Raw genomic sequence first — 20,893 nt, forward strand, 5'->3', positions numbered from 1 at the left:
CAACTTTCTGATGCTCTGATGGGCCTCCTCGGCCGTCCGTCCGCCTTTCGCCGCTGCCGATTGGCCGGGCGCGCCGTCATTCCGACGCCGTCAGCCTTCCAATTGGACAGCACCGGGGGAGGCGGGGGCGTTGCGGGGCGGCTGCGCGGGGGGACGCGGCGGGGAGGGCCGGGCCCGGAATTATTTTTATTTCTTTGTTTCCAGGGGAAAAAAAAAAAAAAAAGGAAAGAAAAAAAAACCAAACCCGCCCCGACCCCGCGCGAGGGAGGCGCCCCGCGGGGCCGGATGCTGCTGCCGTGAGCGGGGCCGGGCCCGGGCCGGCGGGATGAAGCGGCGCAGCGCGGAGTGCAGCAAGCTGCGGCGGCCGCTCAAGCGGAACCGCATCGCCGAGGGCATCTACGGCAGGTACCGAGCGGCGGGGGGCAGCGCGCCGCCCCGGGCCCCCCGCTCCCCGCCCCGGGCCCCTCGCTCCGCGCCCCGCCCCGCCCCGCCGGGCCGCGGGGCCCCCGCTCCCCGCCCCGCCCCCCCCGCCCCGCCCGTCCGCCGTGTGGCGCCCCGCCGGGGCCCGGAGCTGCTGGCCAGGGTCCTGCCGCCGCCCCGGGGGGAAGCGGCGAGGCGCCGCGGGGGGGCCCGGGCTCGGGGGCGGGCTGCGCTGCGGGCCCTCGCCCCGCCGGGCCCTCGCCTCCCGGGGCTCCCCCCCCGCGGTGCCCCGCGCCGGGCCGGCCCGGAGCCTGCCGGCGGCCCCCGCGGGCAGCCCGAGGCGCCCGGCGGTGCGGCGCCGGCCGCGGAAGCGGGCGGCGGCCCGGGAGGCAGCCGGGAGCCGCCGGGCGGTGAGGGCCCGCCGGGTCTGCGGCCTGCCCGGGAGGCGCGGAGCGGCAGCCGTGCGCTCGCGTTACGGGGCTGCCTCCCGCGTGTCTCCGAATAAAGGCGGGCTGTCAGCTTGCTGCGTCGGAACCCAGCGCAGGGCCCCCAGCGCTGGCTTCTTGTGAGCCTGTTTCAGGCAGTTATAAAGTGGTGGTTGGGAGCTCTGCCTTCCCGAGCGAGTAAGGCAAACTGGGTAACAAGTGCAATCATAACGCGTTTCTGAAGAAAGAGGAGTTTGTTGTAGTGGAGGATAGCAAGGGGACTTTTGGAAGTTATGGTAAGGATGATATCCCCTTTCTGGTTTGAGTTTGGTTTATCCGTGCAGCTGCTGGGAACTTGAGCCCGTAATTCAGAGATGTTGTGTACAGGTAGCATTCCATGTACCTATAGATTTCTAAATTATTGAAATTACTCTAGATACTATAGCTATTTACTCAACTTATCTTAATTACTACCGTCCGTTTATACAATCCCAGTAAATGCAGTTATCAGTAGGGAGCATCATGGTGATACAAACAAAGCAGGCAGGCTGAACAAATAACATGATTAGGATACTTGAATCTTGTAGGATTTTTGTTTGCTTTTTAAATTAAGACCAATCTTCCCATCCTTGTTCCCTTGTGCAGTTCCCTTGTTCCAGTCTTTCAGTGCAGAGCTAGTCACTACTGTCCCAGGTAGACACATGCGAACATAACAGAGAGTTGCAAAGCTGGAGAGTTTTGGAGCAGCCGAAGGAATGAGAGAACTGTCCTGTAGGATTCTGATGGCAGGCTTCGCTACACGTGTTAATCTGTAACAGGATGTAAGAAGTGACAGAAAAATATTTTCTAGTCACAAAACAGAGTCAGAAACATAAAATTCTGGGTTGCACTGAAAAATGAATATCCTGCCTCCCTTCATGTAGCTTTTATACCAGCTTCTGCTGTATCCTTTTAAACAAGCTTGTCTAAGGGCTCACAGCCTTTCTTACTTGAAATTATACAGCTGTAGTTCTTAAAGTACTTTCCTCAGTGTTCACTCCATAAATTTAATGGCCTCAGCCCTTCATAAAGACTTCCAAAGTTATTTGTGAACAATCTTCCATTCCTCACCTCCACCTTCTCCATCAATTTTTCAACAGCTGCACAATATTATGTGCAACCATGATAAAGACTTAGGCCATTTAGAAGTGTTAAAGAACTGTAGCATTGTACGGTGGAACACCGTGCTGTACTGTGATACTTTTCCGCGGAAAGAACGTTATTAGCATTAAAACCTAACTGTGCCTTCAGTAGATCTCCCGAAGTAACAAATGGTTGGTAGGCAGGGATCACAAGATCTCTCATTTCCGCAGTTCATGTTCCAAAATTTGCCTTTGTGCTTCTTAAGCTATCTGTTGCCATTGTTCTATAATGTGTGAGTGTCTAACATTTTATGCCTTTGACACTGCTCACGCATTAAAACTGCAGTTGTTAATTGAAGTGTTCATTGCAGGTTGTCATCGGTTAAGCAATTAATGTTTGCTTGTTACCGCTTGTTTCTCTGTCTTCCCAGTCCTCATACTGGATCTATTTGAAGTCCTACACCTTTATTTTGTTACTGCTTGTTTTGTCTCTACATGGTCATGTTGGCAGTTCGTACCAATTTTGTAGCTGGTTAAGTTTTGAGAGCAGTTCCACCCGCAGTTGGCCTAACTTCCACATCAGCTGACTTCTGCTATGTGTCGTGGATTTTCAGACTGTAGTCTTTAAATGCTCTATGTTCCTTTAGTGTTAGGATTTTTTTTAGCCCTGTGTATGTTGCTTTTTGTCACAGGCATTACCTGGGCTGGCAGCCAAGTGAATGCATAGGAGAATGTGTACGTATCTGTAATCTCCCAGTGGTTACTGAGATACCCGCTGATGGGATAAGGGCAGTTCATGCCCCCGGGCATCTAATAGCATCTAATGGGGTGGCATTTCTTGATATCGGGATGTCTTTGCTAAGATACTCATGTGGTTCTGTATACTACCTAACTTCTGATACAGCTTATTTCCAAGGACTTAATTTTGGATTCTGCCAACAGATAAATAAACTGTAAGGAAAAACAGTTCACTACTAACTGTGGCCTCTTCTTAGGCTTTTTTAAACCCATAGTGATTCTTCCTACTGATCTATTCTGGCACTTTTTTTCCCCCCTCATATAGAAAGCTTATTAAAAAAAAAGTTATTCCTAAACTGCCCCTGAGGTCCGTAACAAACAAACAGCACTACCTTTATGACTTTAGACTTGAGAACTGAATTTAAGTTAGTTTACGTTTAAATGTATTCTGTTGTGTAAACCTTAATGGTACCTGTGTTATGGCTTCCTTCTGCCAGTAACTTTCATTCCATGCATGCTGCAGGACCTCTTGATTTATTTCGTATGTTCTGGACTGGTGTTTTCAGCTGAGTTACCATAGTGGGCTAATAGCTTCTCTTGTTTCAGTACTACAGTACTGATTGCTGATTATATACCTGTGGTTCAGCCAGTCTATTACACTTGCTTCCAGAATTACTGAAAAGAGTTTTCTGTTTTCTCTACCAACACTTACATTTCCATGGTTCAGTGATTCATGTGTTCTGTACTGTATCAAGATACTGAGTAAGTAGTTGGGGAGACTTCCTGGGATTCTTTCCTTTTAAAAAATTTGCTTGGCAATGTTTTGCATAATAGTTTCCAGTATGCATACCACGTTCCAGCAGTCATGTTTTCCCTCTTGCATACGTGCCGTGCTCATTCTGTACTACTTTTCTATCCACTAATGATACTTGCGCGTGGATGTAAACACACACATATGTATAATGCTTTTTCCTTTGAAAATCTCCACTGGTATTCATAACAGAATTATAGAATGGTTTGGGTTGGAAGGACCTGAAAGACCATCTAGTTCCAATGTGGGCAGGGACACCTCCCACCAGCCCAGGCTGCCCCTAGCCCCCTCCAGCCTGGCTTTGGGCACTGCCAGGTGTGGGGCAGCCACAGCTTCTCTGGGTAGCCTGGGACAGGGCCTCGCTGCCCTCATAGTGAAGAGTTTCTTCCTTATATCTAATCTAAACCTACCCTCTTATTTTAAAACCATTACCCCTTATCCTATCGCTATGTACCCTGTCAAAGAATTCCTCCCCAGCTTTTCTATAGGTACTGGAAGGCTGCTACAAGGTCTCCCTGGAGCTTTCTCTTCTGTAGGCTAAACAATCCCAACTCTCTCAGCCTTTCTTCGTAGGATAAGTGCTCTAGCCCTCTGGTCATCCTCGTGGCCCTCCTCTGGATTTGCTCCAACAGGTCCACATCTTTATGTTGGTAGACACAGAGCTGAACACAGCGCTCCGGGGGCGCTCACGAGAGCAGAGGGGTAGAATCACCTCCCTCACCCTGCTGGCCGTGTTTCTTTTGATGCAGCCCAGGATACGGTAGGCTTTCTGGGCTGCAAGCTCACACTGCCAACTCATTTTTTTATGACCCAACACCCCCAAGTCCTTCTCCTCAGGGCTGCTCTCAATCCATTCTCCATCCAGCCTGTATTTGTGCTCGGGATTGCCCCAACGCAGATGCAGGACCTTGCACTTCGCCTTGTTGAACCTCATGAGGTTCGCGCAGGCCCGCCTGTGGAGCCTGTCGAGGTCCCTGTGGATGGCATCCCTTCCGTCAGGATGCTGACTGCACCACAGCTCGGTGTCATCAGCAAAACCTGCTGAGGGTGCACTCGATCCCTCTGGCATGTAGCTGACAGAGATGTTAAACCGTGCCAGTCCAGTGCCAACCCCTGAGGAACACCACTTGTTACTGGTCTCTACCTGGCCACCAAGCCGTTGACCGCAACTCTTTGAGTGTGACCATCCAGCCAGCTCCTTACCCGCTGAGTTGTCCATCCATCCAATTGTGGCTCTACAATTTAGAGACAAAGGATATTATGGGGGCCGGTGTCAAATGCTTTGCACGAGTCCAGGTAGATGATGTCAGTTGCTCTCCCCTTATCCACAGTGCAGTAACCCCATCGCAGAAGGCCACCAGATCTGTCAGGCATGATCTGCCCTTAGCGAGGCCATGTTGGCTGTCACCGGTCACATCCATATTTTCCATGTGCCTTAGCATTGTTTCTAGGAGGATCTGCTCCATGATCTTGCCCAGCACAGAGGTGAGACTGACTGGCCTGTAGTTCCCCGGGTCTTCTCTTTTTCCCTTTTCAAAATGGGGGTGGTGTTTCCTGTTTTCCAGTCACTGGGAACTTCACGGGACCGCCACAACTTCTCAAATATGACGGGCAGTGGCTTAGCAACTACATCGGCCAGTTTGCTCACGACCAGCGGATGCATCTCATCAGGTTTGATCAACTTGTGCACATTGAGGTTCCTTAGGTGGTCTTGAACGTCTCCTATGGTGGATATTCAGTAAACATCCCAAGCATCCCAAATGTTCTGTCTGGCACTGGATAGATAACCCTGAGACTGTGGTTGCTGACCGTTTGGTAATTTCATATGTGTGTTAAACTTCACCTTTGCAAAGTCTACCTCTGCATTCAGTGTCCTGCCGGTCTCAAGATGCAGTCTACTCCATTGTAATTATATCGTGAGTCAGCCTGCAAAATGAAGTATGCCATCAGCTCAGCTGGGATTCACTTTTCAGTGTGTGGGGCGGGGCTTCTGATAATAGTGGGATAGAACAGAGGCTTCATTTGCTATCAGTTTGGATTTGGGCTTCCTAATTATTTTTACTTCCATTGTTTTGTTTTGTTTTTTTAATGCTTTTACATTACAGCAAGAACAGTATCTGATTCTATGGGGTAGTAAAAAGAGGAAAGAACAAGAAGAATGGAAAAAAAAAATAAAGAGGAAATGCCATCTGGCACTTGAGTGGGGAGGATGGAGGAAAAGTAAGGCGGAAAAATAGTTATTTGAAAATTCAAAGAGGGAGAATTGACCTTTCTTGGAATTTGCAGTACTGTAACCACTGCTCCTTCCAGTTCAGTACCCTGTTCTTCTCATGAATGTGTTCATCCTTCCCCCTTAGCACCCATCTTGTGTTACCCTACAAGATTAGGTACAATATGCTAGTTTTATAGGGGAAGCCTTGTCCTCAAGCCTCAGACAGATCACTGAAATCAGCTTTTTTGACGTGTCAGAAAATTAATCACCCAGATTTTAGGCATTTCTTTGCAACCAATTTAGGCATACAACCTTCCTCCCCCTGTATTGAGAACGAACTCGGAACTAGAATTGGCATCACGGAATATGTCTGAACCTTCCTAGTAGCGTGCGGGCTCGTGAGGTTAGAAGGCACCACTACCTAATAAATGTTGCCTCTAAGTGAGGATACTGACACAGCAGCTATAAAAATTGGAAAAATGTGTGGATGTGCCCAGAAAGATCAATGAATATCCGAGGTTCACAGGCACTAAACGGCTGGTGCTGGATTCCAAAGGAGTACCGGCTGGCAGGGTAGTAGGATGGGCGTGTTGGAGGGGAGGCACACTGGGGACAGTGACTACATGCCAGTAGAAAAGCAGAGAAGGGAGAAACGGTGTCTGGAAGGAATCGGGAGACTGAAGAGCAAAGATGAAGTAGAAGTGGCTAGTAGAAAGCAGAGAAAGGGAAGAGGGCTATGGCTGGATTGTTCGTCTTTTACTCATGCAATCGTATTTGAAGGGTCTGTCATATTAAGCAAAAGAGCAGAAGAGTGATTAGCCTGTCAAAATGAGAGCTCTGTTACATGTTTTTCTTTAGGGTTACATTCTTGTTGGACGTTTTTGGGCTATCACTAATTTAAGTGTTCACCAGAGGGGGGGGCTTTTCACTAAGCACTTGTAAATTAACCTTTAAACTATGTGCTTGTCAGTAACAGCAAGTCTTGGTGTGCACCAGCCCTTTATAGAAGAAGGGAAGTCGAGATTTTTGCTCCTTTCTTCCTCCTCCTAAGAGTCGCTGCCACCTGCAGCCCCCAGTGTGCCGCAGAGACACCCGAGTTGGTTTTAACCTGGCGGTGTAACTGGCAGTGCAGAAGCTCAGCACGGTTCGCGGAGCTGGTCCACTTGGAGCAGGGAGCTGACGCCTGTGGCCTGCCACCAGTACCAGTTTTAAAGCTAGGGATGAGTTCTGGGCTGCAGTCTGACGTGGATGCAGTCCTCTAGATGGACGGGGGCGAGCAGCATGCCTTGTTTTCAGGAATCACTCGAGTAGTCTGAGTGCAGTCCCTTTAAAATATTTTAGTGTGTATGTCTACACGCAGGCTCGTGCAGTTGAAGACGTAGATAGAACATATTGCACAACAGTGAGCTTTGTTGTTGAGATCAACAGAAGTGGATGAAGTTTTTTATAAAAGGAAAAAACTTTCACGTGTCTTAGTCTTATTCTCATGAAACTCTTAATTGCTTTTGAGACCTTCAGGTGACTGAGAAGCAGGATCTTTAGTATTGTTGGGCAAGCCTTATTACAAGTATTGAATTGTTACACTTCCACTTTGAAGCGGGGGGAACGTCAGGGTGGCCTTCGGATTTGATGTGAATTGAATGTAACTGTAACAGTTGTCTTACAGAACTCTTATTCAGCACATGCTTTAACTTGGATTGGCGCTTAACAGTTGAAAAGAATTAGTTCCGACAATTCTGTTTTGCTAAGAAAAATATAGTCTCTACGGATTTCAGTGGCAGAAAAATATACAATAGCCATAACTTGAACCCAGGAGAAAGTGCCTACACAGCTGCTTTTCCAGCTAAACAGACAAAATGGTGATTACCTAGATGAGATGCCTTTAGATTTGTTCTCAAATCTCAGAGCTGCACACGGACGATTCAATAGCGTGGTCAAAACGAGCACAGCCGTGAGCGCGCACCCGAACGCCTGCCACCGTTCATGTCCAAGCGTTCTCTGAGGTGCTGTGAATGCAGCAGCTTTTTCGAGATGCCTCTGTCCCGCTTCCGAACCGGGACAGAGCTCGTTTTCCTCCCAGTAGCCGGTGCGGTGCGGCACTGCGAGGCGCTGCGAGGTGCGCTGCGGTGCTGAGGGGTGCGGTGCTGCGGGGTTAAGCCACAGCGCAGCCGGACCCGGAGCGTTGGCTGGGCAGAGGACTGCAGTGCATGCAAGCACAGCCCACCGTGACGGGCTTTTTTGCTGTTGCTCTCATACACACTTCTGTTGTAGTTTCATGTAGTTTCACTCCTCTACAAGAGCAGTTTTCGGCTAAATGGCTGGGACCGGTTCTGTGAACACTGAAAAAAGCAGAGTCTTACTTTTCTAGGTGTTCATGTCATTAATTTCTTTGCCATTAAAGAGGCTACAGGAAGCACTTTAACTTGTTTGCGTATGTGTTTCAATCCCATTACGTTAAGCTCCAGATGTATTGTTTTGCAGGTTCCACTATAAATGGAGAAAACACCTTCAAAAAGGGGGGGCAGAGGTGGGTTAAGTGTAGGAATATGTACTTTTTGTCTCCTAGACTTCCGAAATGCATTTTCTCTAGACTCTGTCGTTAAGAATTAGTACAAATTTAAAGTGTGTACTTGCAAGTACACCAGAGAACATTTATGTATTATTATAGCATATATTTAGTTCCACCTCAGAATTTCTTCTCAGGGGCTCTAGTCACAGTGAAAACCTCGGAATTGGGCTCTTTGGGGGACAGCTTGATGGCATACAGTAAGTGAGAATTGCTAAGCAAAAGCTTTTTTTGTTGGGTAAAGAGGTAAGGCCGGGTCAGTTGATAAATGTCTTTTTCAGGCACACACAGTTAATCTTTGACGATTTGCAATAATTTCCTTGGTTTTGGCAGATGAAAAATAAATTGCAACTTCTTGCAAAAATCAAATCAGTTGTATGAGTTTGAAACTTCGTCACTATCATTTGAAGGATTGGAAAGGTTTGTGAAATACAGAGAGGACTGGATCTTATTAAAAGTTTCCTAAGGAGAGACATTCAGAATAGCTCTACATTGTGCACGGAGCAAAAATACGTGCAACAGTTTAGCAATAAGACCAGTAAAAATAAACTTAAAAAAAAAAAAAAGTTTAAGTGATAATAGCTTTTCTTTTCTGTGTTTTCCTTCATCATCTTGAGATGAAACCTTATCTTAAGTGCATCGAGCCGGTTGTTCTACCTGATCTGATGGGAGGTGGAGAACACTTTTCATGGAAGTCCCCTATTGTGTATCTTCTCTGATGCTCTGAATTCCTTCCTAAAAAAGCCATGTCAAATTTCTGCGCACTTCATGGACCCTACCTGGCATAGCGTGTGCTAACTCTTGGCAACATATCAATAACTGTCCCAGGGCAAAGTCCTACTGGTTATGTTGGAAGTGTGATACAGAAGGAAAAATACGTTACTTAAAGGAAAAACTGTCCTTAATTTTAAATATATGTATATATATATATAAAAAACAAAACAGAAATAACTTTGTTATGAGCCAATGTAGTGCAAGAAGAATGCTTTTTGATGAACTGCAGTGATATACTAGGTCTCTGGGTGCTGGGCTTTGGTGGAAAAGGGTTTTTGCTTGCTCCTTTGTAGCAGAACAGATTGGGCTTATCCCTCAAGTGCTCCTGTATTAGTGATTATCTCAAAATAATTTGACCTCTGTAGCCAAGATGGATCATTAATGGTTCAAAATCACGGACTAAGAATAAGGGAGCGTAGCTTTAAAATAATTTAAAAAAAAAAAAAAGGTGGTCTCAAGACTCATGTGCCTCCATTTTTTTTAAATGGATCTATCTACTTGAATATGGATATTGTCATATATAAACCTTTGACAATTCACTGCTATAGCTATAGGTTTAAATTATACCTAAATTTGTTGATACTGCAGTTTATGTTAAATGTGGAAAATGAGTAGTCTGAGGAGGGGAATACAGAAACTTCTAAGCTCCAGGTACAAGAGACTGCGAACTGAAAGAAGTGTTTCAGCTGTGACAGCATACCTATTTGCAAGATTTCTTTGTAAAAATACAGTGCAAAGCTAAAGAGAGGTTGTCGCTGAATGTCTTGTAAGAGCAACAAGCCTTCTATAAAGGCTCTTCTAAAATAAAAATATAAATAACTTTGTTAGACTGGGCTCAATTTTAATGTAATAAAGCTACCTGTTTTGTAAAGTAGTTTTGAATGAAATTTTCTTACCTCTATTGCAGTTGCCTACAGTTTTTATTCCTGAACATTTAATTTTTTAAAAAGTTAATTTGTTTTATTCTTTCTATTGAAATGCTGATTGAAATTACTTTTCTTTTGCTTTACAGTACCTTTCTGTATCTGAAGTTCCTAGTAGTGTGGGCACTCGTACTGCTAGCAGATTTTGTCCTGGAGTTCAGATTTGAGTATCTGTGGCCATTCTGGCTCTTCATCAGGAGTGTTTATGATTCCTTCAGATACCAAGGTTTGGTAAGTATAACATAGAATTACTGTGATGTTTCAGGGTAAATTCCATGTTACACAACTAACTTATTAGCACTTTTGATCACTTTCACAAGAAGGGGAATTTTCGAGTGACTAAATGATCTGTGCTCCAGTCTTGTCTCTCTCAGACTTCCTATTTAATCTGTGGCAAGTGAAATACATAGCTATCAAAGTATTTGCTATAGGCAAATATTGTTTGAATATCTGGGATCAATGAATTTATTGAGATCTCTGTATAACAGATTTTCTTTAATAGAATACAAAAGTCTTTTTAAATACTTACTACTTTCAGAGAGTAAATGACACTGCTGATTTTGATTTTTTTTTTTTTAATTTAATATTTTGCCAGGAGGTTATAGTAATGATAATACTACATGAACAGTTGTAAATTATAGTCTTCAAACAAAGTAATAAGGTATAAATATAGCTGTTCGGAGACTTGTTGGAAGAGCAGGCAGGAAACAAGTATTCTTGAGTTGTACATGTTGTCCTTTCATTGGATAATTTGTATTTTCATCACCTAGACTGCTCCACTTCTTTACCCCAGTTATAAACAACACTAGTGTTTCCATGTTGAAATCACTGTGGTGTCACCATTAAAAAATAAACTGATGTTTGCTGGAATAAACTGAAACACTATTCTTCTCCCCTACCCTTCCTTTCTTTTAGGCCTTTTCAGTATTTTTTGTCTGTGTAGCATTCACATCAAATATAATATGTCTGCTCTTCATACCAATACAATGGCTGTTTTTTGCTGCCAGCACGTATGTATGGGTACAGTATGTCTGGCACACAGGTAGGTCACTATTCTTTAACTAAAATTTACTAATTTGAATATATATCTTACAATCTTTAGTAGCATGTGGAAACTCTTCTATTTGTTAACACATTTGCTTTAATGTACTTTCGTTATAGTAATTTTGTTGGTGTTGTTATCTTTAGTATGTGTATTTGCAATTGATACTTCTCTGGGTGCATCTTGTAGAAGTCATTTAATGACTGACTGATGGAGGTGATGGTATAGAAGCAGGAATTCCAGACCAATAAAAAATTAATATATTTTTCCAACTTCAAAACACTTCTGTAGCAACTCTACAAATACTGATCAAATGCAAAAAATTTGTGAAATGACATAATACTCTTTCCTTTATTTGACTAACATGCTGTTTGGTTGGAATATTACCACATTTTCAATTCTTATCAAATCTTCGTGCCATGTGGTTTCAGCTTCAGATCACAAAGGCTTCTAATACCGATTTTGTTATTAACTTTTACTGCAGTTGTGATAATGGTTGCTCCAACTGTCTGAGACACATGGAGAAATTTTCTTCCCTGCCTTTTTTTATTTCATCCCTAGGGTTGTTGTTGTTTGTTTTTAGAAATCCTGGAGTTCTGGCGCAGCAGTTGGGTTTGGGAGATGGTTTAGTTTACATGAGTGTTAGTACTTGAAGTGAGTTATGTATCTGTCTTTCCTTGGTCAAAAAAAATTGCAGGATAGCATGGATCATTGCTCAGCTTACTGGTGAAAGCAGTCATCTTTTTGACAAGTTAGTCATTTATAATAATGACAGCATGGGAGCTAGTGGGAGAGACTGTGAACCAGTTGCTGTCCAATATAAAATAAATTTTCTTTAAACAACAACAACAAAACCAACCCTGGAGTTATTTTTAGGGTTATATTAAGACATTAAAATGTTATCTGAAGTTGTTCTCAGAGCAGATGTTTAGAAACCATAAGGGAAAAACCTGGCGGGGCAGTTCTAACTCTAGCTATTTAGCTCTTTTAATACTTTGCTTCAACCTTAGGAATTAATCTTTTTCAATGCTCATCTAAGTTAAGGGGGATTTGCTCTTCTTTTTTAATGAAGTTATGATCTTTTTAGGTGGTAGGTCTACCTAGTTGAAACATTCAGTCCTGTTTAGCTGAGAGTTTTTACTATGGGTTTCTAACTTGTGTAGAAGGCTATTCAAGAGAGACCAAAGCATCAGGTCCTCAAACAAATACTCTTAGTTTCGCATTTGAGACTTGTTTCCAAATAAGTACAAAGTACGTTGATATCAGTGCATAGTCAAAGACTTCATTTATTTTTCTGAAGCTTGTGGCATGCAAGTGGAATTGAATTGTTGAATTTTATAGTGGGTATATTACAGGCAACAGTGGTGGTTTCCATTGGCCAAGAGGACTACAGCCTTAGCTTTGGCTACTGTTCTGTGTTGTTACCAGTAGTGCTAGAGAGAGAAATCCAGAAATCAATAGTGTCCTCAGTGTCTCTGTGATGTAGAGGTCTGAGTCGGATACTGTTGTCTGCGTTGCTGTTTATGGAGTAACCAGTACCATGCTTCCTCACTCCTGTTTTCTCAGCTGACTTGCTCGCTGCTGGTACTAAGCTATACCTAACTTGGAGTGCAAAAGTAGTCCAAGCATACCACTTCTGACTCAAAGATCATAAGCTGTAACATTACCTCATCTTCTGCAGATTCTTCCATTTGTGTTCCTTGTCTGTATACAGTGTTGTGCCAAGCTATTTCATTAGCTGTACATCTGTTATTTTTCACTGGTGACTTGCAAAAGTAATAAAGCAAGATAAGGAGACAAAAGTTTAGAATTGTTTTAAAATAAAGACGTCTTAGATATCTTATTATGCAAAAAAAACCTCTTACAGTTCTATTTATATATGTCTGAAAATTTTCCTTGACTTTTGGAATCTTTTAAAAATAACTTTGAAACATCTGCTGCTTGTAATGTTACTAAGGTGTTCCTCTTTTTCCCCCCATCCTCTCAATAGAGAGGGGTGTGTGTTTACCAACAGTATCACTGTGGATACTTTTCGTTTATATTGAAGCGGCAATTAGATTTAAAGATTTAAAAAACTTCCATGTAGATCTTTGTCGTCCATTTGCAGCACACTGGTAAGTTGTATTTTTTTTTCTCCTTTTTTTCTTTTTTTCTTTTTTTTTTTTTTTGGTTAACCGTTATTTCACCAGAGAAGTTGATATTCAGGGCTTCTTATTTTGGTTCAGGGTTTGTTTAATTCATCCCTCTTGCAGCTGTCATTAAATATTCCATGAAAAATGTAAACCCTAACCAAGTGCAGTTGTTCTGAAAATACAGTTCTTGTGAACTGTAGGGAATTTGTAGCATGGATATTCCTAGCATTTTTTGAAAATTCTTGCTATTCATTTACAAATTTTATATAGATGATAACGAATATATGATAAAAGTAGCATAACAATATGTTCACTGATAATTTATGCATTCCATTAAGAATTTTTTTTTGCTATGACAAAGCACTCCTCTGTCCCCCTACAATGATAATGGTCCTCATGACTGTCTAATTTCATAATTCACCAGAGAAGGTGAATAAGCTTCAGCTTGAAAGTCTTGTCAGAAAGCAAAACAAACAAAGAAACCCTACTTATCACAGTATTTCTTTGTAACTGAAGAGTGACTTCAGGCAGAAGACATAACTACAGAGTATCCATATCTAGAAGAAATGCACTTTTAACTCCACAAGTTTTTAACGTAGTTTTTAACATCAATCATGTTAGGTTTAAAATGTGTTCTGTTTTTTCTTGGGGTCATTTGGTCCAGTTCCCTGTGATACAGTCTTCAATAAATTAGGCATCTGTCATTTTGATTTGTATTATCTGCATTGCACAACAAGTCCCTTAAGCACTAAGTTAATTCTATATCAGGCTACAAAAGCAGTTTAGGAACTGTGAAAAAAGGTCTTTCTGTTGCTGAGCTGGATGCAAACATTTCGGATTGTCATCAGTGTTTTAAAGTTGTAGCTACAGCTGACTTTACCCAGTATTACATAAGAAGCGTTTGCAGAGATGATATCAGATGCATGTGCAAATGATTCCTGCATTCTGGAAGCATACTTAGAAATGCAATTTGCACAACGCTAATACTGAGCAAAGAGTGAGAAGACTCCAATAATATAGTCACCTGCATCTGAGTTTTGCCCTGATCTAGGACACCTTCAGTGTTCAAAATGCAAATTCATGGTGCTTTATTAAAATATTTGCCAGAGATGTATGTATTTATATGCAGGGATGTTTGTTCACTCCTCAAGTACCCCTGTTAATAAGTAAACTAGCATGATTTGTTGGCATTCTGTATAGCTTGTGAAAACTGCAGCAATAAGAATATTTAATTCTACGTGGTGAAGCTGGTATAAATAATTCCAAAGTTCTGCCACCCTTCTGTCATCCTTGTAAACAAATAGAACAGCAGAGCCTGGCTGAAAGTGAGGATTTTTTTCATATCTTACCTGTCAGTAAGATAAGTGGGAGAAGTAAATTAGAGATTAGAAGTTGTTTGCTTCTGTCTTCAAGGGCAGTCTTCTAAACCGGGAATTCTCAAAAGCCATTCGCTGCCCACAAAAGGTGTCTTAATTGTGGTCATCCTCAACAGTGCCAGGTGGTTATTGAGGCTGTACCTCCAGGGATCCTTCTAGCTGTGGCAGGGCTGGGTGACGGAAGGGTGCTCTAGCTCACAGAGTTGGTCCCCACCAGCAGTGCAGTAGCCCCAGAGCTGTATGTTCCAGCACCTTTGTCAGCTCTTGTTTCTCAGCCTGTGTTGCAGTGAGAAGGTAGTACAGGGCCTGTTGCAGAGGCAGTCTTTTGCAAAACAATTGCTTTGTCTCTACTTTACAGAGTGGTGGAAAAGGCATATATGTTCTTAATTTCGAGTGTGAAGGGATGGGACTAAGAATCAGTTTCTCCTTTCAGTCTTCTGGTTGGATGTTTATTATGCATCTCCCAGCTTAATATATATTAAACGTCCCTTTAGGGGAACTTAGGAACTTCTGTTGTTATTGGCTGTTATCTCCTTAAAAGATGCGTAATTTGTACTTGTCTGAGAGCTGTCTTTGCTATGCATAATGCAGCTACATTGTTATAACCTTTTAATCTATGCTACAGTTAATTGCTGTCTGTAACAAACCATAATTTTATCTTGGTAATGTCATCTCTGCACTTTAAAATGTATTGTTGTACAGCAAAAAAAAATTAATATATTGCTTCCTATGAAAAGTTGTAATCCATATGTATTCACAGCTTTTCGGTTTATTTGCTATTATGATTACATTTTGAATAATAAAGTTGCTTTTTTCCTAGTATTGGCTACCCCGTTGTGACTTTGGGCTTTGGCTTTAAAAGTTATGTCAGCTACAAAATGCGTTTAAGAAAACAAAAAGAAGTTCAGAAAGAGAATGAGTTCTACATGCAGCTTCTCCAGCAAGCTCTGCCCCCAGAACAGCAGATGCTACAAAGGCAAGAGAGGGAGGCAGAGGAAGGTAAACTGTACTTATTACTTAATATTTGCTATTATCACCTGCAATTTAAAAAAAAAAAAAAAGCCTGCTGAAGAAGAGCTTCTCTAGTCCATGTTGTTATGATGTAAGTACTGTGAATTTAGAGGAGACAGAAATTAAACTTTTGGCAGTGGTTAAAATGGCAGTAGAAATGAATTATGTTCTCTCTAATTAGTTTACTAGGAACTACATCAATCTAGTAGTCAGTGCTCTATGAAGACAGAATTATTATTTATTATTAAACGTCTAGGTTACTCTTTGCTGTCTGTAAAGTGGAAAAAAATCTGAAAATGTCACATGGCTTCTATTCTGTTTTTTATTGTTTTGTTTTGTTTTGCTAAATAGACTAATAATGATTGTCATCTGCATATATTTCTGTGTGTCATAATATTGATTGATTCTAATGAACTAACTATTTTTTTATTTTGGTATTACAGCCAAAGGATTATCTGAGATGGATTCCTCAATACTTTTGCAGCACAATGGAGGCATTCCAACCAATAAAAAAGTATCTGCAACGTTGCCAGAGCTAGAATATAGAGAAAAGGGAAAAGAGAAGGACAAGGATGCTAAGAAACACAACCTTGGAATAAATAATAATATTTTGCAACCTGTAGACTCTAAAATACAGGAAATTGAATATATGGAAAACCATATCAATAGTAAAAGATTAAATAATGATCTTGTAGGAAGTACAGAAAACCTCTTAAAAGAGGACTCATGCACTGCCTCATCCAAAAATTACAAAAATGTTAGTGGAGTTGTGAATTCCTCACCTCGCAGTCACAGTGCAACTAATGGGAGCATCCCTTCATCATCTACTAAAAATGAGAAAAAACAGAAATGTCCAAGCAAGAGCCCAAGTGCACATAAGGACTTAATGGAAAATTGTATTCCTAATAACCAGCTAAGCAAACCAGATGCATTGGTGAGGTAAGTTTGATTTGAGCATTTTGTAACAGCCTCCTTCAACCTCTCTGGGTGCAAGTACATTGGATATGCTTTTTTATTGTTTGTCTTTGGAAAATGTAATTTATGATCTCGTAAAGAAAACAGAATTTTCTAGGAATGAATTAAGATAACAAGGAGCTAGTCCTCTTGGGTTCTGTTCCTGACTTTTGCCTATGGTTTGCTGTGCAACCTTGAGCAAATTGCTTACTTTCTACCTCAGTATATGATAATAGCCTACCTCACAAGGGTGTCGTGAGTCTTAATATCTGTGACAGTCATTTGATAGAAGGTGTGAGAAAAACGTGGAGAATCATTATTTCAGAGCTCAGTGGATGTGTTCTTGACAAATGTTCCCTGGGGTGACCTTTACATCTCCAGGGAATTCGGTGGGGTTTCATGCCTGAACTAATTGTGTTTTTTTGTTTGGTGGTGATGCCATTTTACCCCTCCGAAGTGTTTGGCTTTTGGTTTCATCTTCATTTCACAAGTACAGGTGCAAAGTATCAGCTACTCTGTGACTCCTTGGAGCATTAACTGAAGTTTCCTGTTTGCATACCTGATAACATACTGGTTTAAATACACATCATAGAGATTTCATTTAGCTGCCTTGTAAACTATGAAGATTGGCGAAATCCCATCTTTAAACTCCAGATAAGCATATGTAAATAAAGATGTATTTGTGACGTGCAGCTAAGAACATAGAGCACATAAGTCCTGAGACAGTGTTGTCATTTTTTGTAAAACAAATACTTGTAAGAAAGACATAATGTGTAAAGTGTTCAAAATAGGATAGAGCTATGTCAGAACAAAGCTGTTGCACAGTTGCATGCTTTTCTGTCATTCCTGACCTCTGTCTCTTTTTCGTCTTCTCATGTGCTGAAAACGCTTTGGTCAACAGATCCTTGGTGGTTAACTCAATTGGCAGATTAGGTTCACTTTCCCTGCTGGTACCTTTGGACTTTTGACTCTGGTCTGTCTCTGAGGATTTGTGCTATGTGAATACAGTTATTTCAATGAAAATACTGTTTTCTGATGATCGCTCTACCACCGATTGGCATATTTCTGCCAATTAAAGAGCCAAACTATTTCATATTAATGTCTGTTGAAAACTCGTATAAAGTAAATAAGGAATAAGCTAGTCAATCTCATCTATGACCCAAATTCAGTCAAGATTAATGGGATGCAGATGGCTTTGTCTTCAGCAAGGCTGTATCTAAGTGAATGTGTACAGGACTGCTGTATTTGTATGCCGTCAGTTTCAGATGGCATCTCTGTACTTTTTACATGGCTTACTTGCTCACTGAAGAAGAGAATGATCAGTTCAGCGTTGCTGCAGTCTGAAACATTGTTAAAAAGTCCTGAGAAAAGAGGAGGGAATCACTTTATAGAAAGACCTGCCATTCAAGAATTTTGTCCCATGTAGCTATGGTAAAGAATGAGATTTAAATCTCATGTGGTTTAGGTTTTAAATTGCATATTGAGATTTTTATATGCTGTTCATCGAATGTGAGATTAGACCACATGGTCATTGTAATTGTCCAAAGGGAGATTTCTAATGCAGAAATGAGAATTCAGTAGACTAGATTATGCCCTTACAGAATATTAGCTCCTCTAATTCCCGGTGTAGGGACAGGGTACGCGATCAGTGTTCTCAGAAAGTACCTTTATGCAACATAGCCTTACTTAGCCCTGAAAGTGAATTAAACTACTTCACTTTTTTTTTTTTTGTCACTTGTTTCTGTGTGATATGTGGTCCTTTGTATTACTCCTCACACTGAATTTTAAATTCATGTTTATTTTTTTTTTAGCTTATCAGTTGATGAGGTGTTACTATCATCCTATCCACTTCCAGTGGTATTGCTCATTCCTGTTATTCAACTTTTGCTTTGCATCAAGGCTGTACTCTGAAAAGGACAATGTAAAGTCCTGCATTTGTGTCTGACTTCAAAATCAGATCTGCTCAACTTCCAAATAAAGATACTTTTTATAACTTCTTGTCCAGCAGACTCACAGCAGGATGTCAGAGCCAAGCTGCTTTCCCTTTTTTGTTTACAAATGATTTCCCTGAGCTAACGAACCAATATTAAATGTAAAGAATGCCTTATAACTGCTAGGGACTCAGGATTGACAGGAGTTAGTTTGAGACAGTGAAGATCGTGTCAGTTGTGTGTGTTAGTTTTGTTTGTTTTGGTGGTTTTTATTTTTATTTGTATATATATATATTTAGAACAAGACAGTCTTGCATGCTTCCCAGCTTTCTCTTAAATATTTGATGTAACATGTTATATCTGAAAGGGTACAGCTAAGAAATTTAGGGGCTTATATATATTCACTTATATTTGAAATGGGATTTTTTTGTTGTTGTTCTGCCAGGAAAATGGTTAGTGCATATTTATATTTCAGAAATATCAGCAAATATTTAGCTTTTATGAGTTAAGACAAAAATATTTCATGTGAAACATTCTGAGATTCGAGAAGAAATAGCTTTTAGTGTTCTGAATTATCCACAGGTTTAGTTTTCTGGAGAGGAAGTGACCGATCCCCATCACTTGATATTTCAGTGACTGTTATGTTATTGTCATTTTGATAGCTAGAGTAGAAGGATTCAGGAGGCGCTCTGTCCCTGCCAATCGGCCTTCAAAGCAATCTCTTTGTCTTAGGCTTTTTGATCCTGCAATTGAAATGAGTATCTGGTTCTGACGAGTGCTGAAATCTGCTGTTTGTTTGTCAAGCACTTAATCATTGCATCTCTGTCATTATTCTGTCTTATTTCAGGACACCGCAGTAACTGGGCTAATAGAGAGGTAAAATTGGTGTCCTTTGAATATTGTATATCAGTAACTGCAGAACAAGCTGGCTTCTTGTTACCATTTCACTGTCAATTCGGAGGTGCAGCAGATTTTGTTCATGTTTCAGGGGCCTGATGTATGGAACAAATCCAAGCTGTAATTGTAGCTTGCAATGTGTTTTTTAATTGCGTATTGCATGGTAATACTCATGTCCTCGCTCCAGCTATTTGCACCCTTAAAACAAACAAAACAAAACACCCCACCACTGCCCAAAAAAACCCTGGCTATGCAGCTCAGCAAAAGTGTTTGTATCCATCGAGGTCTTGCCTTTTGCACATGTTGAAACAAGCTGTCTTACATACTCATTATTCACAGAGATAGCTACGGCATTCTGGAAATTGAATTAAGCAAAATATTTGTGAAGTAAAGGATGGTCCATCACACCTTATTTTGCTTTCCTAAAACTCAGTGTTCCTGCAGAGACAGACTTGGAAGATTTTAATGTAAACTTCTGTTCCTCTGATGTTAATCATTGTCCATCTTTTATGGCACCGTTGGTGTCTGAAGAGTGATTGTTTCTTCTTCCTTATGCCTGATGCCTGAAATGGCTTTTGTATACCGGAAGGCTTTCTCCTGTCAGCTACACTGGGGGAGATGGTCAGTGTTCTACATGATACGACGGGACTGAGGAAAGTAGAGAACAGAAAATAAAAAGCATCGGGAATGTAAGGCAGAAATCTGTGAGATGCCTTCTACCAAGCCTTTTTCAGGCCATTGTCAGTAGAGTGCATGGACTGCTCAGAAACAGAGTAACCTTTCAAAATGCCAGCTACTTAGAACAATTCTGTGCAGAAGAAAAATAAGTAACTCAGCTTCCTGCCTATGCATTATTGTCTTTTTGGTAATGAAAAATGCTCTGCGGAACTGCTTGCAGTAGTCTGGCACTGACAGCAGGAGAACCTCAGTGCTGTGTGATCGCATCGGCAACTTCAAAGAAGGAGGTTCCCTTCAGGGGATGCCTGTGGCTTATGCCAACAAACTGGGCAAGAAGAGAACAAATTTAAAAAAAATGTGTCTCTTAGAGAAGCTCTCAAGTGCCCTCTGGGTGATTTAAAACTTTAGGTAAATAATATAAATATAGATTGTTTTTAATTTGTGTGCAATTACCAGATGATTATGGAGATGAGTTAATTGAGTAAGCAAGGGTATGCTATTCATCAAACAGTTATCGATACTTAGAAGTATTAACTCAACCTGAGTTGTCATTAAGTTGGTCCATCAGTCTTCCAAGAAGCATTTGGAAAAATGCGCTGTCTTGCAGGTGATTGTTGATTGATCTTCTTCATTACTGAGATCAGTAAAGATAGGCAGTGGTGCTAAAAGAAAGAAAATCCATAAATTTGTGCTTATAGTGATGACAAACTGAAAGAAATTGACCTTGGTTGTATAAACAGCCCAATGTAATAATCCACAACTGAATCTTCATTTTAAAAACAATTGTGCTTCAAAATTACTTGTAGTTTGTACAGCAACAGAGAAAAATATCTTCTAGAAGTCAAAGTGTCCCCCTTTGTAAATAGGAAAGAATATTTTTCC

At 41.4% G+C, this 20,893-nt stretch overlaps 1 protein-coding gene across 2 annotated transcripts in view; it reads left to right on the plus strand.

Moving 5' to 3' along the window:
- The first annotated feature begins 118 nt into the window (after positions 1 to 118).
- The window catches only part of MACO1 (macoilin 1), a 28,607-nt gene continuing 7,832 nt past the window's right edge, over positions 119 to 20,893 (plus strand). The window contains exons 1-7 of one of the 2 annotated variants that reach the window (XM_083810119.1): positions 5,105 to 5,186; positions 8,209 to 8,254; positions 10,080 to 10,221; positions 10,906 to 11,032; positions 13,023 to 13,146; positions 15,361 to 15,539; positions 15,995 to 16,490. In XM_083810119.1, coding sequence (XP_083666245.1) covers positions 5,120 to 5,186; positions 8,209 to 8,254; positions 10,080 to 10,221; positions 10,906 to 11,032; positions 13,023 to 13,146; positions 15,361 to 15,539; positions 15,995 to 16,490 — 1,181 coding nt within the window. In that variant the 5' untranslated portion in view covers positions 5,105 to 5,119. Of the gene's footprint in view, positions 406 to 5,104; positions 5,187 to 8,208; positions 8,255 to 10,079; positions 10,222 to 10,905; positions 11,033 to 13,022; positions 13,147 to 15,360; positions 15,540 to 15,994; positions 16,491 to 20,893 lie in introns of those variants that run through there. The other variant, XM_083810120.1, reaches the window with a different exon arrangement.

Source organism: Anser anser (assembly GCF_964211835.1).
Source record: "Anser anser genome assembly, chromosome: 24".
Classification (NCBI taxonomy): Eukaryota; Metazoa; Chordata; class Aves; order Anseriformes; family Anatidae; genus Anser; species Anser anser.